Here is a 17,633-nt window from a genome sequence, read left to right as displayed (position 1 = left end):
ATCGCATTTATCATGTATCATAAAATACTCACAGATGAATACGTGCACAGGACAGAGGAAACAGCATAGCAAGCATACTTTTATTTTGCCAATATTGCTGATAATATCAGTAGAGCTTGTGGTTTAAGAAAAGAGATCAACATGCAGGACATGAATACGTGCCAATTACAAACATAGAATGATATAGAATGCTTTAAAGGAAACAGACCAACAAAATAATATACTATTATTAAAAAGGCCAATCGAGAGAACTCTCAAGAAAAACACAAATGTCCTCCTTACCTCATTCTTTCGGGAGCATTTGAAAATAGGTGATCCAGGTTTAGCCATAAAATCACCCTCCTGGCCCCCAATAACATAAAGACGACCTTTAAACACAACACAGGCCCTACATTAATGACATTTGAAAGACGAAGTTTAGGTGAGACTACACGAGGAATGTACATGCTTTTGAGTCAATTCCTTACGATATTGATTGCATTTTAGAATTCAGATATTTCCCATACGCACTTCCATCTTAATTAGTAAAAGGTCTTTGATTAAATATATTGCATTTAAATCTGGGACTCAACTATCTAACTGGGACGACGACTTTGTATGGTTCACTTTCGAGTTTACTGCATCAAGAAGACATGATAATCATTGTATATAATTGATACGTGTGAAACCTCATAATATGACACTACATTCTGTCTGTTCTTTGCACTAAACAACAGGGTATTGTTCCCGTGTTCTTTCAAATTATTTTATAAGGTCTGATGTTTGTGATACTGCTTTAAGAGAAGTGGTCGGTGATTGGAAAACTCCCATACCGGGTGAAAACCACACTGGTCGGGTTTTGGCAAGGATGGCTGTATTTTACATCAGGGCAGCAAGACAAAGGGCCAACTGATCCGGCACCAAAGGCCATTGGAGAAATGTGGAGAACCAAATTAAAATTGAACTCATAATCCATTCTTTTTCAAATTTTGACCAATATATATCATGTGATGAAATCAAAATATTTCGTTCATTTACAAAAACACATAAAATCATTGTATTAATTAGTTTATAGGAACAGTCTTATAGTCCTTGTCAATTCCATGATGAATAGGTGGATAAATGTCATATTAACGTCCATTTCCAACACAATTTTGGATATGCTAAACAGACTTGTTTATAATTAAAAGGTCATTCATCCAGTCCTAATTTTTTTCAAAAGAATATGTTAAAAATGAATTCGGTCTTAGCCGAGTCATAATTGAACTCAGACAAAAAATTAAAATTGCGTCATAGCTCCATCCACCCATAAAAATTGCCAAAAATTCTGGGGAGGGAAAAAGAGCATGAGAATTTTGGGGGAAGAATCCTTGTTAGAAATTACAAACTTTCATGTATTAATAAATAACCTTCTCTATGATATTACATTTGAGTGATTTGCCCTTTATTCTTCTCGTAAAATGCAACTTATTCTATTTCTTCAGATTCTGCACTTGACCTTTCTTTATTACGTTCCACAAAGCAGCTTTGGCTTCCTCCAACGTTTCAACAGTTTGCCCTTCTTCAAATGATAACCTCTGTATGTTGAACTGAAAAATGGCATAAAATAGAATTTATATAGGAACTGGCATATAAAATACCTACACCTCCAAACAAATCCAGACTTTACATTCCAAAATAATCAATACCTGTGCACCTTGACGGACCCTGATGTCAATTCCTTTGCTGTCTATTGATATAAGAGCTGCATCATCAACCTCAGCTTCTTTTGATAACAGCTTCCTCAGAGGCTTTGAAAAGGTTGCATTTAATTCCTACGGTAGAAGCAAATGAAACCCAAATTAGCCAGGGAAAATAGGGCCTATTGGCAAACTTCATAAGAGCATATGTATAGAAATCAATTGGTAGACTTAGATCTTCAAAAGAAAAGAAGAATGAAGCACATAGGATAACATATAATCCATGCAAATTAGAAGAGGAAAACTGAGATTCTAAGAATTAAAAATGTTCACCTTCAGGTTTTGTTCACCACCATCCACAGCAATCTTATCTGGTTTAACTGCTTCATATTCCTTTACATCAACCCATGCAACGGTGCCAAATCCTCCAATGAAATATATGTCACTGAAAAAAATTTTGATAAATAAATATTTTCCCTGTGTGGATTATACGACAAATTTACATCAAGTACAAAAGATTCAAAATAATAATAACAACAATAATGTAACTACTACGTAAAAAGGAAAAAAAATCAAAGAAAACAGGGGAATGTTAATTAACTGGTTTCTTTTATCCCACAACTAATCAGACTTCTGAATCCAAAAGCACGGTTATTTTACATGGTCTCATATGTTACATAGAAACCAAGTGTCTTAAGGTAACTAGTAAGACGATGAAACTTAAAATCAAAGTACACACCAGAAATATTTCTTTGTTTCTCCATGTTGAACCAATTTCAGTTCAACCAAACCTTGGGGTAGTACTTAGTAGAACAACAAACTAAACATACAAGCTAGGCAACAAGAACACTGATTTCTAAATTCAGTGAAAACAGATCATTTTCTATTAACTATAAATAAAAGACCATTAAGAGCAAAAAATGCAGTCATATATGGAAATCATTTTATCTCATTAACAAATGACTAGGACACCGCAAGTTAGAGCAACTGCTAGCTTGAAGACACTGGCAACCAAACTAAGAACCCATCCCTCAGCACCCAAACAAATTAAACTCTACTAAATATTATAAGTGCATGACTGTATAATAGATACTAGCAGTTTCCAAATGAAAGCACCAGCAAGAAAAAAAGGTCAGAGATAAGATGCAATGCACAAAGAATTAGTCTATAGGCTTTCTAAGAAGGAAACATTAGACCAGAGATAAGAAATCCTATAGAACAAAGCAGACCTTATGTTCTGCATCCTGAAGTAGTAGAAATTCCCCCACTGTTGTGATGGCCCTTGTTGATGTTTCGCTATGTACTGTTTATGAGCCCATTCCTAGCAAAATAACCAATCCAAGGTGAGGCGTATTTTAGGCACAAATTCTACAGACATGCACAATGCATATAATGGAAGACATTTAGTGAACCTAGAGATAAACAATACCCTTTAAACATGTGATCAAAGAGAAGAAAGGGGAAAACATCCAAAAGTATGCATTCTTTCAATGGTGAGGAAATCGAATCCTCCAAATAGACATCCTCTACAAGCTATAGGATAGACTCCAAGGGAGGAGAACCTTGCTCTCTACAGCCGTTTTTGAAGCAATGCCCTGAGCCCATGAAGTAAAAAGCGGAAGTCCTAATCTCTTTTAGCAAGCATCATATGAACTAGGAACCCCCCCCCCTGGCCGTCTCTTTTCCACAACCAAAAAACAGAAAGAAAAGGGGATTTAGGCAAGCACCTGTTGATGTTCAGGAAGAGGGTAGACATCGCCAAATATCGTTACCCTTGCATTTGATAAGCCACTCCATCCAGGTATCTATAAATCCAACTTTGATAAGTGGACAATAACCAACCAAGATATTCCATCAGAGCAAAAGGATCAAAACAATTAACCTGCACAACAAGGGTGCATCTAGGGTCTGCTAATAAATTCCGCGTATGGATAGCCAATGGAGAAAATGAAAATATTGGATCTGCAGATTGAAAGACAAAGATATATCAAATAATCTAACAAATTATACACAAAAACCAACTTCCATTTACACAGCTGTCCTACTTATAGGCAAAGAAAGTCTGCTACTTTCATAAAGGATAAACACATAGTTATTAAGGCTCTTTCACTTCAAAATAACAATAATATAAGAAACCAAGAAAGTTTAACAAATGTTCTGATAAAACATTTATGGTGGAAAGAAGGCATAAACAACTAACAGAACTTCAAAAGTAAACTACTTACGGCCCATTGAATCAGGCACAAAATCGACCAGAGAGCCAAAGGGATACCCTTCTCGTCGGTGGTGCATCCGAGACATTACAGTGCATAAATGAGCAAATCTAGCCTTAAATTACAGAGGCCAATAAATACAGGACTATTAAATTATAGCAAAACTGGAAAAGAGACAAAAAGAAAGAGAATAGATCAAATTATTTTTATCAAGACATGACAATATTTAGAACTCAAAAAATAGCCTTTACTTGTTCCATCAGATTACGGACTGCTAAGGACGGTCGGGGTAATCCATGCGCTGAAGTTGCACTCTGCACTCCACCAGATATTGGGGTTCTGAAAAGCCCAGCTCTTGTACCCCCAGTGGCTCCACTACTATGAGGAGCTACGACAGAGGTTTCAACCTTTGTTAATTTATCGTCATCCTTCTCGGTGCTTCCATTTTGATCTGAATCACCCTTCAGAATATAAGAGAGACTATCAATACCAAGCTGAAGTAGCCACTTGATACATCCAACAAGTCTCTAAGACAACCAAAAACGAAAAAAAAAAAAGGGTCCAAAGATCATAAACTATAGTAACATCCACACCCTTGAAAAATTTAAAACCCTCAACCGATCCCTTGCATTAGTCCCTCTAAATTTTCGAATTTCTTCAAGAGTTCAAATCTAAGAAACATTCAAACATAACATTGAAAAAGTAAAACCTACATTTTTGCTAAACCCAAAAATTGTATTGCTATTTTCTAAATAACTCAAAAACAGTAAGTTTGCTTTTCTATCAAATCAAATGAAAAGTTAGAGAGGTTCTCATCTCATGTATCTTTCTCAATGTGCTTACACAAATTATAGAGTAAACGAAGCAAACATTACATAAATATAAAACTTAAAAAGAACCCAAATAAGCAAACAGCAGAGAAATCCAAAAAAGCAAAGCGAGAACGGAGTTATTCAGATTACCTGAGATACAGAAAGACTATCCTCCTCAGAAACAAAGCTAAACCCAACATTGAGGGTTAGAGGCTGCGGCTGGCCCTCACCTTCATCGGGAACCTCGCGAGATAAAGCGTGGAGACGAAAACCATGAGAGTGAGAGGTTTCGGCGTTGAATTTGAGAGACTCAATTCGTTTGTTTGGCCCTTTGATCAAAAAAGGAGAAGACGATGATGATGAAGGTGGAGAGGGAAGTGAGTGGGTGTGGAGAAAAGGGTGTGACTCAGATACATTAGAGATGAACACTGAACTTGAGAGAGATTCCATTGGAGAACAGCAAAGAGATCTACGATGAAAAAAATGAGACAAGAGAGGGCCTGTTCAGTGTTTTTCTTATAAAGAAGTAGAAGGGTTTTTAAGTTAGTACAGACAGGGGTTTTGTCTTTTTATTTTATTTATTTATTAATGAAAAATAACAGTGAAAGGATATTGATCTGAGTAAAAGAGAGATTCTTGACAGAGATTTGAGAATTTTATTTTCACCGGATTTATGCTATTTTTCTCCTATACGTAATTTATTTTTCTTTATATTCTTTTGTCACACATTTTTTATTTTCCAAAATTAACAAAATCAATTTTAAAAATTTGAAAATAGAATGCATCTCCTAAAGAAAAGAAAATACAATGCATTGTTCAAAACTCAAATTTTAAAACCAAAAGAAACGGTGAATATATATTTATTTGATATTTTTTATAAAAACTAAATATATTTACAAGCTTCTTATTTCCTTATTCACAAATATGGAGAAAATAATTAAAATAGGAAAATTTGTAGATTTCATTCCATATTTGTGAAGGAAATATCGGAGAAATAAAGGTAAGAAATAATCAATAGATGTTAAGCTTTAAAAACCTAATAAAACAAAAAGAGTTTTTTAAATAATAATAATAAATCATGAAAAGTAAAAATAAATTATGAAGGTCATTGTTGACACCATTTTTTTTTGATGAAAAACGGGATCGACTTGGATAAAAACGAAAATGGGAATCGCCACCAATCTTTTTTTATGAGGTGTGATCGGGTCACCTCGAAAAGTGGTTATTTTAATAAACGATTTAATTTTTATTAAAACAACGATTTTGGTCTACAAAATTCAGAAAACCGGGTTCGGGAGTCAGTTACGCACGAGGAATGATTAGCACCCTCGATACGCCCAAAATTGACACCTAGTTGATTACTTAGTGTCTTAGTGTCGAAAATTAAAAACTTTGAAAGTTTTAAAAATACGATCCTTAAAAAAAACTCTGATAACATGAATTGAAATATAAGATTCTCTTGTTCCGAAGGAATATCGCATCCAGCACGTTAGGACACGATACTTTAAACCATCGAAACCAAGATCACCTTATAGTTTAACGAAACCATACTTTGAAGTTTTAAGAGGATATTTGGCTATTTAGTCGAACGAGAAATCGAAACCCAGCGCGTTAGGCACGTTTTCTCGAATTTCCAAACGCAAAATATTGCCTTATTTAAAAAATCTTAAAATGATATTTGGCAATTTGGTCGAACGAGAAATCGAAACCCAGCACGTTAGGGCACGTTTTCTTGAATTTCCAAATACAAAATATTGCCTTATTTAGAAAATCTTAAAAGGATATTTGGCTATTTGGTCGAACAATTGAAACCCAACACGTTAGGGCACGTTTTCTCGAATTTCCAAACGCAAAATATTTCCCTATTTAAAAAATCTTAAAATGATATTTGGCTATTTGGTCGAACGAGAAATCGAAACCTAGCACGTTAGGACACGTTTTCTCGAATTTCCAAACGCAAAACATTGTCTTATTTAGAAAATCTTTTCTTTTGATGTATGGTAAAATATGTATAGCAAAACAATAATGAATATGATGGCATAAAAATAACGCGAGTAATGGCAACGAAAATAAGATAATAAAAGGGACCAATCAATAACATGCAAAGTGGCAAGTACATAGGCAAATAAAATTGAATCCTTCTTTCTAAATAATAATGAAAATGTAAATAAATAAATAACGAATAGATGAAAAATGTACATACATGAATGTACACAAAATTATGAAAGTATGAAAAATCTATGTATGTATACATATTTTAAAATCATTAAATATAAAAATATGTATGATGATGTATATATATATAAATGTATATAAAAATATGAGATATCTAGGATATAAGAATATGTGTATTCATGTATTTTTATAATAATAAAAAAGTGCATATGTATATGTTGTAGAAATGTATGCATGTATATATATATTATAAAAACGTATGGATATAAGTGTACACATATATGTATATATATAAGGTATATAAATAATATATAAGTATAAAAATATATATACAAATAAATTAAAATAATATGTACGTATGTATATATATGACAAAATGTAAGTATGTACATATACAACAAAATTTGAAACTAAAAATGACATAAATAAGCAAATCATGACAATAATAATAATGATGTAATAGTAATAGTAATAGTAATAATAATATTAAAATAATTAATTTAATGATAAAATAACTAAAATAACAAATAAAGGATTAAATTGAAAACTAAATTAAAATTTGGGGACGAATCGCAAATAAAAAAATGATTTGGGGCTGAAAACGAGACACTTAAAGGCTGGGGGACTGAAATGAAGCACGCGCAAAGTACGGAGGACTGATCGGGAAATATGCCCAAGTCCTGAAGCGCAGCATTTATGAGCGGACTAAATTGGAGCGGACGAAAAATTATGCGGCCAAAATTAAAAGAATTGAAAGGCTACATGGAACGTGTCGCAGAATTAAAGGGACCAAAAGCACAAATAACCCACTAGGGCAAAGTGCGCAGGTCTCCCCTTTAAACGGCGCCGTTTTCATCACAATAAAAGCAAAAATTTTACTCCCTCTGCCGTTTCACTCTCTTGCAAAGAAAACTGAAAAAACAAAAGGGAGGTTTCCCCTTTTATGCTTGGGTTCCAGGCCCAGCCGCCGTCGTCCCTCCTCACCGCTTGGTGGCCGGAGCCATGCGAGGGCGTCTCCCACCAGCGCTTTGGAGCGCGTTCAGAGGCCAAGGCTCCAAAACCGGGAAAAGAGGGGAAAATGGAACGCCTCTACCCCTTTCTAAACTCGCGTCCGACGACGGCGAAGGGCCGACGACGACGACGGCTTCAGGGGCTGATTCAGGTATTTCTTTCCTCTTTTTCCTTATCTTTACTTAGTGTTTTAAGATAGATTAATAAAGAAAAAAGAGAATAATAAAAAGACTATATAAAAAAACGAAAGAACAGTTCTAAAAAAAACAACCTTTAGAATTTCAATTTCTGACTTTCTATTTTCTAATGTGCGTTCGTAAAAAAGGAAGAAGATTACAATGGCTGTGTTCGGCTTATATAGCCAAATCTTTAAAACTGCTGAACTTCTATTTTTTGTTGTTTCAGTTGTCTTCTAGTGCTTGTGTGTTGTTTGCTATATGTTGCAGGTGATAGGGGTGTCAGACGCGTGGTGGTAGCATGCGCGATGGAGGCCGGTGGCGTGCGCGAGTGGCGATTGGTAGCAGAGGCAACGTGCACGAGGCTGGCGGCTAGGGGTCAGACCTAGGTGCGGCGCACCTAGGGTTTCCCTTGGCTGAAAAGTTTCTTAGTTTTGGGCTAGGGCTAATTTGGGCTTGCTGGGTTAATTTTTAGGTAGTGGGTCAAGAATTGGGTTGGTCAGATTTGGGCTACTGTTGTTTTATTTATTTTGTTTTATTTTGGCACTGGGCCCGGGCAAAAATTGGGCTCTACAGTCATCATTTATAATTCTTGCTTTCCAAAGTTCTGTGCTATTATTTTTTACTTTTGTTAATTTAGTTGATATTGTTGTTGATAAAAAATATTAAAACGTTAAAAAATTATGAATAATTCTAAATATTATATAAAAGAAATACCGAAAACAGGATAACATGAAAAAGAGAGTGTATTTTCAAAGCTGGTTGGGCACATTACGTTTTTTTTACTTGCCATTCATTAAATTCTTTTCCTCATCTTTTTATATGCTCTTTTGTTTTGGTCAGATTCACATCTTAGGCTCATATTGATATTTGATCGTGTAAGATTAAGAATAAAAGTCCAACTCTTTACAGTATACGACAACCTGCCGCTGTTTGTTTTCCTCATTGTTCTCATGCCCAACAAAGTCTACATGTGTTTATAATTTTACAAATACCTAAACTTTAATTTGATTACCTAAATTGACCCTTTAATTCGAGTACCCAAATTGATGAAAAAAATTTAAGTATCTATTTGGAAAATGGGTATAACTTAATTAAGCCTGAAAAAAAAGAAAGAAGTAAACTTGGGAATAACTCTCCAAAACTAAATTTGTATGAAAGTTATTAGTTTTTATCCTACCAAACACCCCTTGTCAGAATTCTGTGTTTTAAAATTTTTAGAAGAGTTATAAAGTTTTAGACTAGCTTGCTTGCATCTTAGTTTTACTGGGCAAAGTTAATACCTGAAAAAATATAATCTTTACAATCTCATTAAAGTATTTTACAAAGATTAAGATAAAATCTCTAATCTCTCTAATTGAAAGAGAAAATGTGAAAGGTAAATGCTTACAAAGTTTTAAAATCTTAAAATTACAACTAAAAGTTTTCATATAAAGAGAAAACGGAAGAAATGGAAGTTGTTTATGGAAATTTTTGTAAAATCTTTATATTCTCCATTGGCTTGCTTCTTGAGGATTAAGTTTATAAATATTTGGAGTGGCTAGGGCTAAGAAAACAACAACTAAAAAGCTTTGGAGAAAGCAGAAAAAAAGTAATCATTGAATATAGAGGCTGCATCCTCTACACTGCCCTCTCCATTTTTCATTTTCATTTTGCACAACATCAGTCTCATAACATATCTGGGGATTCATACATTGGCCCTTTCCAAAATCCATAAAAAATGAGTTTAAAACAACTCAGAAACAGTAAATTATTCAGATTTTGAACGTTTAAAAATGTTATATATATTGTTATATGATAAAATTATTATAGGAGGAGTCAAATTGTATTTTGCTCTCTATATTTAAAAAATAGGCAAATGAGTCTTGACGAAATAATCAAACAATGACATGGCTGTACATGTATCTTATGCTGACATACAGGGACCGGTTTTTAACAATAAAAATGGGTGAAATTTTCAATAAAAGGATCAATTTACTCTTTGATCTAACATACGTTGACTAATTTACTTATTTTTTTAGTAGAGGGGGCAAAATACAATTTAACTACTAAGACAAGGGTGTCCGTAGTACTTTTACCGTTGCTATATTAACAACTACTAAATCAATATTAAATAACATTTCGCAAGTTTGATTTCATCGTTGAATTGTTGATTTCTTCAAAATTTAAGACCAATGGTAATTAGTTGTTTTATGCCCTCTATTTTTCGCGTAAACTAATAGTGCTTAAAATGTTCAGTTAAACTATACATCTGCCATGATTTCTTTATAGATAATTGAGTGTCCATGACAAATGCAAGCACTCAAAGGGAGAAAGGACGAAATTAAAAAGAAAAAGAAATCTCATTTCAGTGTAAAGCGATCTGCATTGATCTAGTTCAAGATCAAATTTCATGTGCCCTAGGCAAGCAAAATCCAGTGTAAGCTGTTTTGCAGAGAAACATAAATTACGGTGAACCAAACATACCCTACCAACCATGAAAGCTTATCATACTTTTATGCTTTACTTTATCACTTGGCCGATTCCTTTGGCACATTAGTTTTCTTCTACTAGTCATTAATTATATTCTTTTCCCTCACTTCTGTATATGCTTATTATTTTGTCACCTTCACGTCTTAATTTTCTCTTTCAAATACATGTCATGATCATGAAATCAACCATCACACAAACACAATTTCTTTCTTTTTTTATTCTTCCTTTTCCTTTCCTTGGCACACATTGATATTTGATTGTGTGAAAATTTGAGATATGGCTGCAGAAGAAGAGTCCAACTCTTTGCAGTATACACCAACCTGGGTGGTTGCTGTTGTTTGTTTTTTCTTTGTTCTCATATCCCTTGTTGCTGAACGAGCTCTTCATCACCTTGGGAAGGTACCTAAATGCCTTACCATGTGTTCGATTCATAATTCTAAAATGTTTCCATTATGTTCATTTGGTCATATAGTCAAAATCGTTCATCTATTTGTATGTTTGCCAATCTAGTTCTTAAAGCACAAGCAGCAAGATGCACTATTTGAGGCATTGCAAAAATTGAAAGAAGGTTTTGCTTCCTTCCTTTCTTTTTTGAATTCATAAAATTTCTATTATTACTAACCAATTCATTGCTCATGTTTGTTGGCAGAACTCATGCTATTAGGATTCATTTCCCTTCTATTAACTGTCTTTCAAGGTCTAGTGAGTGAAATGTGCATCCCTACTTATTACGTATCCACGGTATTGCTTCCATGCAAGAAGCATAGTGAAGGCAAAACTCCCGAAAAGCATTTTCCTCGAGATATAAACCACAGGCGGCGCCTGTTTTCCACTGAGGCTGCGTCTGATCATTGTTCTCGTGAGGTATATTATATGATTTCACTAGTGCAAATTGAGTCACAATATGTGTATGCCTTCAAACCATACGTAAATCTGATTGTATATTTTCTCGGAGCTCAGGGGAAGGTCCCCTTATTGTCATTGGAAGCATTACATCAGCTGCACATTTTCATCTTTGTATTGGCAGTTGTTCACGTTATATATTGCCTCATAACAATGGTTCTTGGAGGAGCAAGGGTGATGTTTTCTACTTAAAAACTTTTTGGTGCAGTCCCTTAATATAGCTTTGGTTAGCATTAAATATTTTACCATATGCAGATACGGCAATGGAAACAATGGGAAAACGAGATTCAAGGACACCTAAATGGTAACACGAAATCAATCATATACAAAATTAATCCATGAGGCAACAAGAGTTAAAGGTTGATGATGATCTTGTTTTCGTACGGTCCAGATAGGCATGTGGATGAGCACCATACGTCTTTCGTGCAACATGCACAAGGTTGGAGAAAGACGGCAATTTTGAGCTGGACTGTAAGTCTTAACACAGCAATGCACGACTTTTGTGTATAGATTATGTAGTGAATAATTGACATAGTTATGGGGGTCTTGGGATCTTGGCAGATGTCATTCTTCAAGCAGTTTCATGGCTCTGTTACTAAATCAGACTACACAGCACTTCGAGAGGGGTTTATCAGAGTTAATGCCCAAACCATCATATTGATTTGGATTACTTTTTTTTTCTTTAAAAAGGATGTTAAACCAAGTACCTCTTTTCCTATCATCTAGGAACATTGCCCTAGCAATCCTAGATATAATTTTCACGATTATATAATGCGAACACTCCAAGTGGATTTCAAAAAGGTTGTTGGCATAAGGTAAATTACTTCATCCATTCTTACAATCATCACCAAATTTAGCACATATAACCCACTAATATCCTTCGCGTCTCTGATATAGCTGGTACCTGTGGCTATTTGTGGTGATATTTTTGTTATTGAATGTGAAAGGTAATGTTCCTTTAATCTACAAGTACCAACATTTTTTATGTATTCCATATAAAAATATAACATATATATATATTCGTGTGTTTCCAAGCAGGATGGAATACATATTTTTGGTTATCATTTCTCCCTGTTGTTGTAAGTATATTCAGCTTTTGAGAATTAGTATTGAGATTCAGATGGCATTTAATTGACATGTTAAATTAAACCAACTATAACAGCTTCTACTTATCGTGGGCACTAAGTTGGAGCACATAATCATTCGCTTAGCTCAAGAAATGAGTGAAATGAAGGAACGAGGCGAAACGGCACAAGTTAAACCTTCCGACGAACATTTTTGGTTTAAGAATCCCAGGATCGTTTTTTTCTTGATTCACTTCATCTTATTTCAAAACGCATTTGAACTTGCTTTCTTCTTCTGGATCTTGGTATGTAGTTTGCTTGCCATAGTCTCAAATACATAATTAACCCATTCTTCTAGTTCTTTTATAACCAAAAAACAAATTCACTGAAACCAAGTTTTGTTTTGTGAAGTGCACATATGGATTCCATTCATGCATCATGGAAAAACTGGGCTATATTATCACTAGACTTATAATGGGGTAGGTAATCAAATCAAACAACTAGTACTATATTTATCATGCGATCTAAATTCCATCATTTGCTTGTTTTACAATTTTGGGGGTGTTTTTTTTTATCAATTTTATTTCATTGGTTGTTGCAGCGTAATCGTTCAAGTTCTGTGCAGCTACATCACCTTGCCTCTGTATGTTCTAGTTACACAGGTTGATATCTGTACACTTGACTAAAATCTTAATTGGTTCGTTGTGGTGTTTGTTTGAATCGTGGTTTGTTTGTTTGTTTGTTTTTGGTGAAATGAAAGATGGGCAGCTGCTTCAAGGAAGGGATATTTAAAGAGCATATTCATTCAACCTTGACAACTTGGAGGTCAGGACCCAGAGATCAAGGAAGCAGGAGGGGGTCCTCCGCCCCAAATTCAGCAACAAAAACTGATAGGCTACACAAAGAACCTTATGAAACCTTACAAATTGTGGAGCAACAACCTATGTGTACCTCCATACAAACACTACAAAATTCAGGATAATTTTTTGGCACACGCTAATAATTTTAACTTTACAAATAAATTAAGATTTTATATAGTAATAAATTTAAAAATTTTCAATCAATCATTTGTGTATCGAATTATTATTCCAAAATTAATAATTTATGTGCTACATCAAATACTAAACTTATTATTTGTTGTATTTAAATTGATTTTATTTTTTAAAAATATTTATGTTTGAGATTTATTTAAATATAAAATTACAATCTTGAATATATTTGTATATTCAACATTTTCTTAAGTTAAGACTTGCTGTGATTATGAATCTATAGCTTGACCTTGTTCAAAAATGTAATAATAATTTGATCATGGGTCAGATGTTAAAAATACAAGCACCCAAGAGTCACGATCGAGCTTTAATCAAATTTTCATATAGGTGACTGAAGGTTAATTTGTTCCAAACAAGTCACTAAACCTTGTAATTATAGTAAAAAAATCTAATTATCTTAATTGAAAAAGAATTGATAGAAAAATGACCGACTTTTTGCGAACATTTAATAAACTCCAGACTCATTTCTGATATTATCCCCTGTTTTATCACTCAAAAAATACCCAGGACAGCGAAGGCACCTAATATCATATCATATCAATCTTAGCAAGAAAATCCAAAGGGAAATGAAAATGAATCTCCAAATCCAAACTCAGTCTTTGTCGACACACTTTCCCTTCCACCCTTCCCTCCAAAACCCAAATTCCTTCAAGCAAAACCCACACCCTCCTTCAAATTATGCTCCTCGCTCTCCACTGTTTCAGTCCCACCAACAAAAACCAGCCACAAGCCATTTCCCGCCGAGATTTCCAGGACCATAATGGAATTGTCTTCTATAGGGACCCTTTCCACTCTAGCTCAAGATGGGTGGCCCTTGGGCGTTGGTGTAAGGTTTGCTGTCGATGCTGAGGGCACCCCTGTTTTGTGCTTGCCTCAACCTTCTCCTGATAACCGCTCCACCCTTCATGTTCAGGTAAATTTCTTTTATATACATATGTCTCTATGTAAACTTCTCCATAGACACTGTTGAAATTGTTTTTTTGATAGATATTGACATAATTTACATGTTTATATTTGGAGATTTTTATTCATATGATTTGCTTTCGATCAGTTAGATCAATGTGGGTTACGGACTCCTCAGTGTACAATACAGGGCAGTCTTACCAAACCAGCTGATGCAACCATTTTGAGGGTAAGGCTGCTTCTTCTTTTTTTTCAAGTGATATTACTTTATAATTTATACATGATGTTTTACCAACACTATGTGGCAATTTAGGATAGTATTTTGAAGCTAATCTTGGACACAGACCAAACCGGGATAGTTGGCTACAACAACTTTCTCGACTCAACTCCAATTGTAGAAGCTTTATCATTATGTGTGTGTATGTTGGTGTTTGGTTTATGTAGGATTCACAACTCTACTTGTTAATCACTTTTAATCCTAGTTTATAAATAGGAAAAGTAAAGAAACTTATATTGAGGATATAACTTGAGAGGAATTTCTATTCTTTATTCGGCTGCTAGAATTTCTTAAAGTTTATGATATTTGAATTTTCCCATACCCAATTGTTATGAAAATTATCCTCAAGTTTTCCTTTTTTCTCATTTTTGGTATTGCGCAAGTTCCAAATATTGTTGGTGTTTTGCCTATGAATCCCGGATAGAATGATAAATTTTAGAGGTAAATGTTTAACGGTTTTGAGCATTGAAGATGGTGTTTGTCGGGCAGCAGTTTATGTTTACATCCGTATTCCGTAAATGGTTAAAGCGTCCACTCCTTCCTCTCTCTTATTTCCATTTTTGTCTATCTTCAATTTTCTCTGAACCTAAACCAACTTTCTGATTTGGGATTTAAATTGAATATTGCCTTCTTCGCTTGTATCTCAGAAGTAGGGATCTAAGGTTAGAGGGCTTGTGTTTATTCATACACTGTGCTAAGCAGTTATCTGATTGCTCATTTTTCATCTCTCTGCTGTTAGATTAGGGTCTGATAAATCAACTTTATATGAATTTTAAATTGAATATTTCTTCATCAGTGGTTTGATTCAGTATGGAAGAAGAGGTTTGGAGAATCCGCTGATGTAGACAATCTATATACTGTTGACGTACAAAGAGTACTTCAAATGGAAGACTTAAACGAGGTATACCGAGAATTTTGCTGTTGTCTATGCTTTGTGTAATAATTTTAGACTACAGATTTCTATTAGAATGTTATATTTTAGTTAGAAGTGATATGGTCAATTGTATTAATTTCAGTATGCTGCTTATAACTCATGCAGGATGGTGTATGGGTCACTTCATCAGATTATAAAAATGCAAATCCTGATCCACTGCGCAACTCTGCTGAAGAAATTGTCAATGAAATTAATACCAATAACAGGGAAGATGTCCACCGCTTTTGCAATGTCTACGTTGATTTGGACTTCCAGGTGCATATCCACTGATTTTATCCTTTTTTATGTACAATATCTGCTCTATATTTTACTATTGATTACTGCTTATCTAGCGTGTTGTGCGAGAAATCCTCAAATTAGTCCAATCCATTTCCATCCCTTTTTTTTTTTTGTAAATTTAAAATTTGAGAGGGCATATTTTGCTTAATGTTTCATTTGTTATAACTTGCCTTAGGAACTACCAATAGAAACCTAAATCCAAAGTTCATTTGGTGCACCCGTGTTTACCTTTCTGATCTTTCTGTTGGTTTAAAGAATATAAAATTATGTCAAATTAAACCAGGTGAAAGCAAATGGAAACAAAGCATGATCTAACTCTTGCTTCCTTGAAGAGAGTTATGGGAAAATGGATGTGGAGCTCAAATGTTGTGTCTTAGTTTTATCTGCTTTCAAGGGTTGGAGTACCACTTGCCACCAGTAATGGAAAACTATAATTGAGCGTCTGAGCTCTGATCTATTATCAGATAATGAGGATCAAGCAGATATGCCTTGTTTTAAGATGATGCTTGCAATTGTGGAACTTTTGAACACTTCTTGTGAACTTATAATTGTTTGGACAATGATGGAAATTTTGGTATTGACTTACTCAATTAGTAGTTAATTTATCAATGTGCTTCAACTTTTGGATTTATGAGTAGTTTTATCACAAATATGCTGAGTTAAAGATCTTAGGGGGGGAGAGAGAGAAGGTGAATTCACTCACTTTATGTTATCCATCTTTACCTACAGGTGTCTTGTCTACAGATTTCATCAGTTTTCGGTTTCTTCTTGCTGTCTCATATGCATGCTGCGAATGTTATTAGTGTCCTTCACATATTCATTGTGTTATTCTGAATGACTAAAAGTTCTTTTGCTTGTGATAACATGCTTTGCATGATGGAAAGATGCTATTTCACTGGTATCTGGAACATAAAACGAGCACCAATGACATTGAATCATTTCAAGTGATAAAATTTTCAAATGTCCATGATTATAATCAAGAGTTGAAGTTGCATGCTTGCCTTTCACCTAAAATGCATGCTCAGACTTAAGTTTGTGTAATACTCTTATGGGGTTGCATATTGCATGGCAGGTATCAGAAGCAAAGATGATTTGGGTTGATCGTCTTGGCTTCGACTTGCGAATCTACTCTCCTCAGAAGGGTGTATTTGATGTTCGAATTCCTTTTCCCCGGGAAGTAACCGATGAGAAGGGTGCTAAATCCTCATTCAATGGTATGTCACAACTTGCATGGGAGGTGGAGAAAAATTTCCATGCCCCTGACTTTGAGAAGGTGAAACAATTAAAGAAAATTGTTTACAGTGGAGGGCGATAAGTTTGTTTTAGTCATTGCTTGTGAATCTGATTTAGTTGGTGATCCTCCAATTTTGGGAACTGGAAAAAAAAAATACACTTTCTTTTAGTGGAATTAGGAGGTCAACAGAAGTGTCATGAATTGGTAAGTGATTGTTCATGACTCCAAGAAATGGAATAACAAATTATGTTATGCTACATAAGTGATGCTAATTTTATTATCTTCACTTTTATTCGGAAGGTGGCACTTGTTTTGCAGTTTATATAATATGGAGTCTTGTATTTCTTCAAGATTTGAGGAGGGCTTTGGTCAATTGGTGGGTTACTGATTGGGTAGTTATGGTTGGTGCTGCAGTTCTCCACTCTTCATAACTAAACATCCCAACTTTTAAAAAAATAAAATGGTTAAAATAT

The 17,633-nt window shown here is 34.4% G+C and overlaps 3 protein-coding genes across 5 annotated transcripts; 2 read left to right on the top strand and 1 right to left on the bottom strand.

Moving 5' to 3' along the window:
* Nucleotides 1-1,205: 1,205 nt before the first annotated feature.
* LOC105767913 (uncharacterized) lies at nucleotides 1,206-5,264 on the bottom strand. 2 transcript variants are annotated; one of them, XM_012587495.2, is made up of 9 exons: nucleotides 4,834-5,264; nucleotides 4,123-4,398; nucleotides 3,884-3,986; nucleotides 3,541-3,620; nucleotides 3,386-3,463; nucleotides 2,888-2,979; nucleotides 1,992-2,103; nucleotides 1,668-1,793; nucleotides 1,206-1,568 (listed from the first exon to the last, which is right to left on the bottom strand). In XM_012587495.2, exons 1-9 carry the CDS (start codon nucleotides 5,131-5,133, stop codon nucleotides 1,452-1,454), a joined length of 1,284 nt encoding a protein of 427 aa, XP_012442949.1. In that variant the 5' UTR covers nucleotides 5,134-5,264; the 3' UTR covers nucleotides 1,206-1,451. The 2 variants fall into 2 exon arrangements, with proteins under 2 accessions (XP_012442949.1, XP_012442950.1); XM_012587496.2 differs by having other exon boundaries at nucleotides 4,123-4,332; nucleotides 4,834-5,254.
* A 5,428-nt stretch (nucleotides 5,265-10,692) lies between these two features.
* Nucleotides 10,693-13,548, top strand: LOC105770141 (MLO-like protein 13). 2 transcript variants are annotated; one of them, XM_012591214.2, is made up of 14 exons: nucleotides 10,695-10,916; nucleotides 11,028-11,085; nucleotides 11,167-11,381; nucleotides 11,478-11,594; nucleotides 11,676-11,724; nucleotides 11,812-11,891; nucleotides 11,982-12,056; nucleotides 12,147-12,235; nucleotides 12,318-12,367; nucleotides 12,459-12,499; nucleotides 12,583-12,789; nucleotides 12,896-12,963; nucleotides 13,086-13,146; nucleotides 13,245-13,548. In XM_012591214.2, the coding sequence occupies exons 1-14, from the start codon at nucleotides 10,794-10,796 to the stop codon at nucleotides 13,464-13,466; spliced, it is 1,455 nt and encodes a 484-aa protein (XP_012446668.1). In that variant the 5' UTR covers nucleotides 10,695-10,793; the 3' UTR covers nucleotides 13,467-13,548. The 2 variants fall into 2 exon arrangements, with proteins under 2 accessions (XP_052487383.1, XP_012446668.1); XM_052631423.1 differs by lacking the exons at nucleotides 13,086-13,146; nucleotides 13,245-13,548 and having other exon boundaries at nucleotides 10,693-10,916; nucleotides 12,896-12,967.
* Nucleotides 13,549-14,090: 542 nt separating this feature from the next.
* Nucleotides 14,091-17,510, top strand: LOC105770142 (glutamyl-tRNA reductase-binding protein, chloroplastic). The gene is given in 6 exon segments (XM_012591216.2): nucleotides 14,091-14,145; nucleotides 14,148-14,446; nucleotides 14,585-14,665; nucleotides 15,510-15,614; nucleotides 15,753-15,902; nucleotides 16,999-17,510. Coding segments are annotated over 6 exon segments (924 nt in total). The 5' UTR covers nucleotides 14,091-14,099; the 3' UTR covers nucleotides 17,242-17,510.
* The last annotated feature ends 123 nt before the right edge of the window (nucleotides 17,511-17,633 follow it).

This window comes from Gossypium raimondii, chromosome 5, assembly GCF_025698545.1.
Source record: "Gossypium raimondii isolate GPD5lz chromosome 5, ASM2569854v1, whole genome shotgun sequence".
NCBI lineage: Eukaryota > Viridiplantae > Streptophyta > Magnoliopsida > Malvales > Malvaceae > Gossypium > Gossypium raimondii.
The sequence above is the reverse complement of the archived record's forward strand: the minus strand, read 5'-3'. Positions and strand labels throughout refer to the sequence as shown.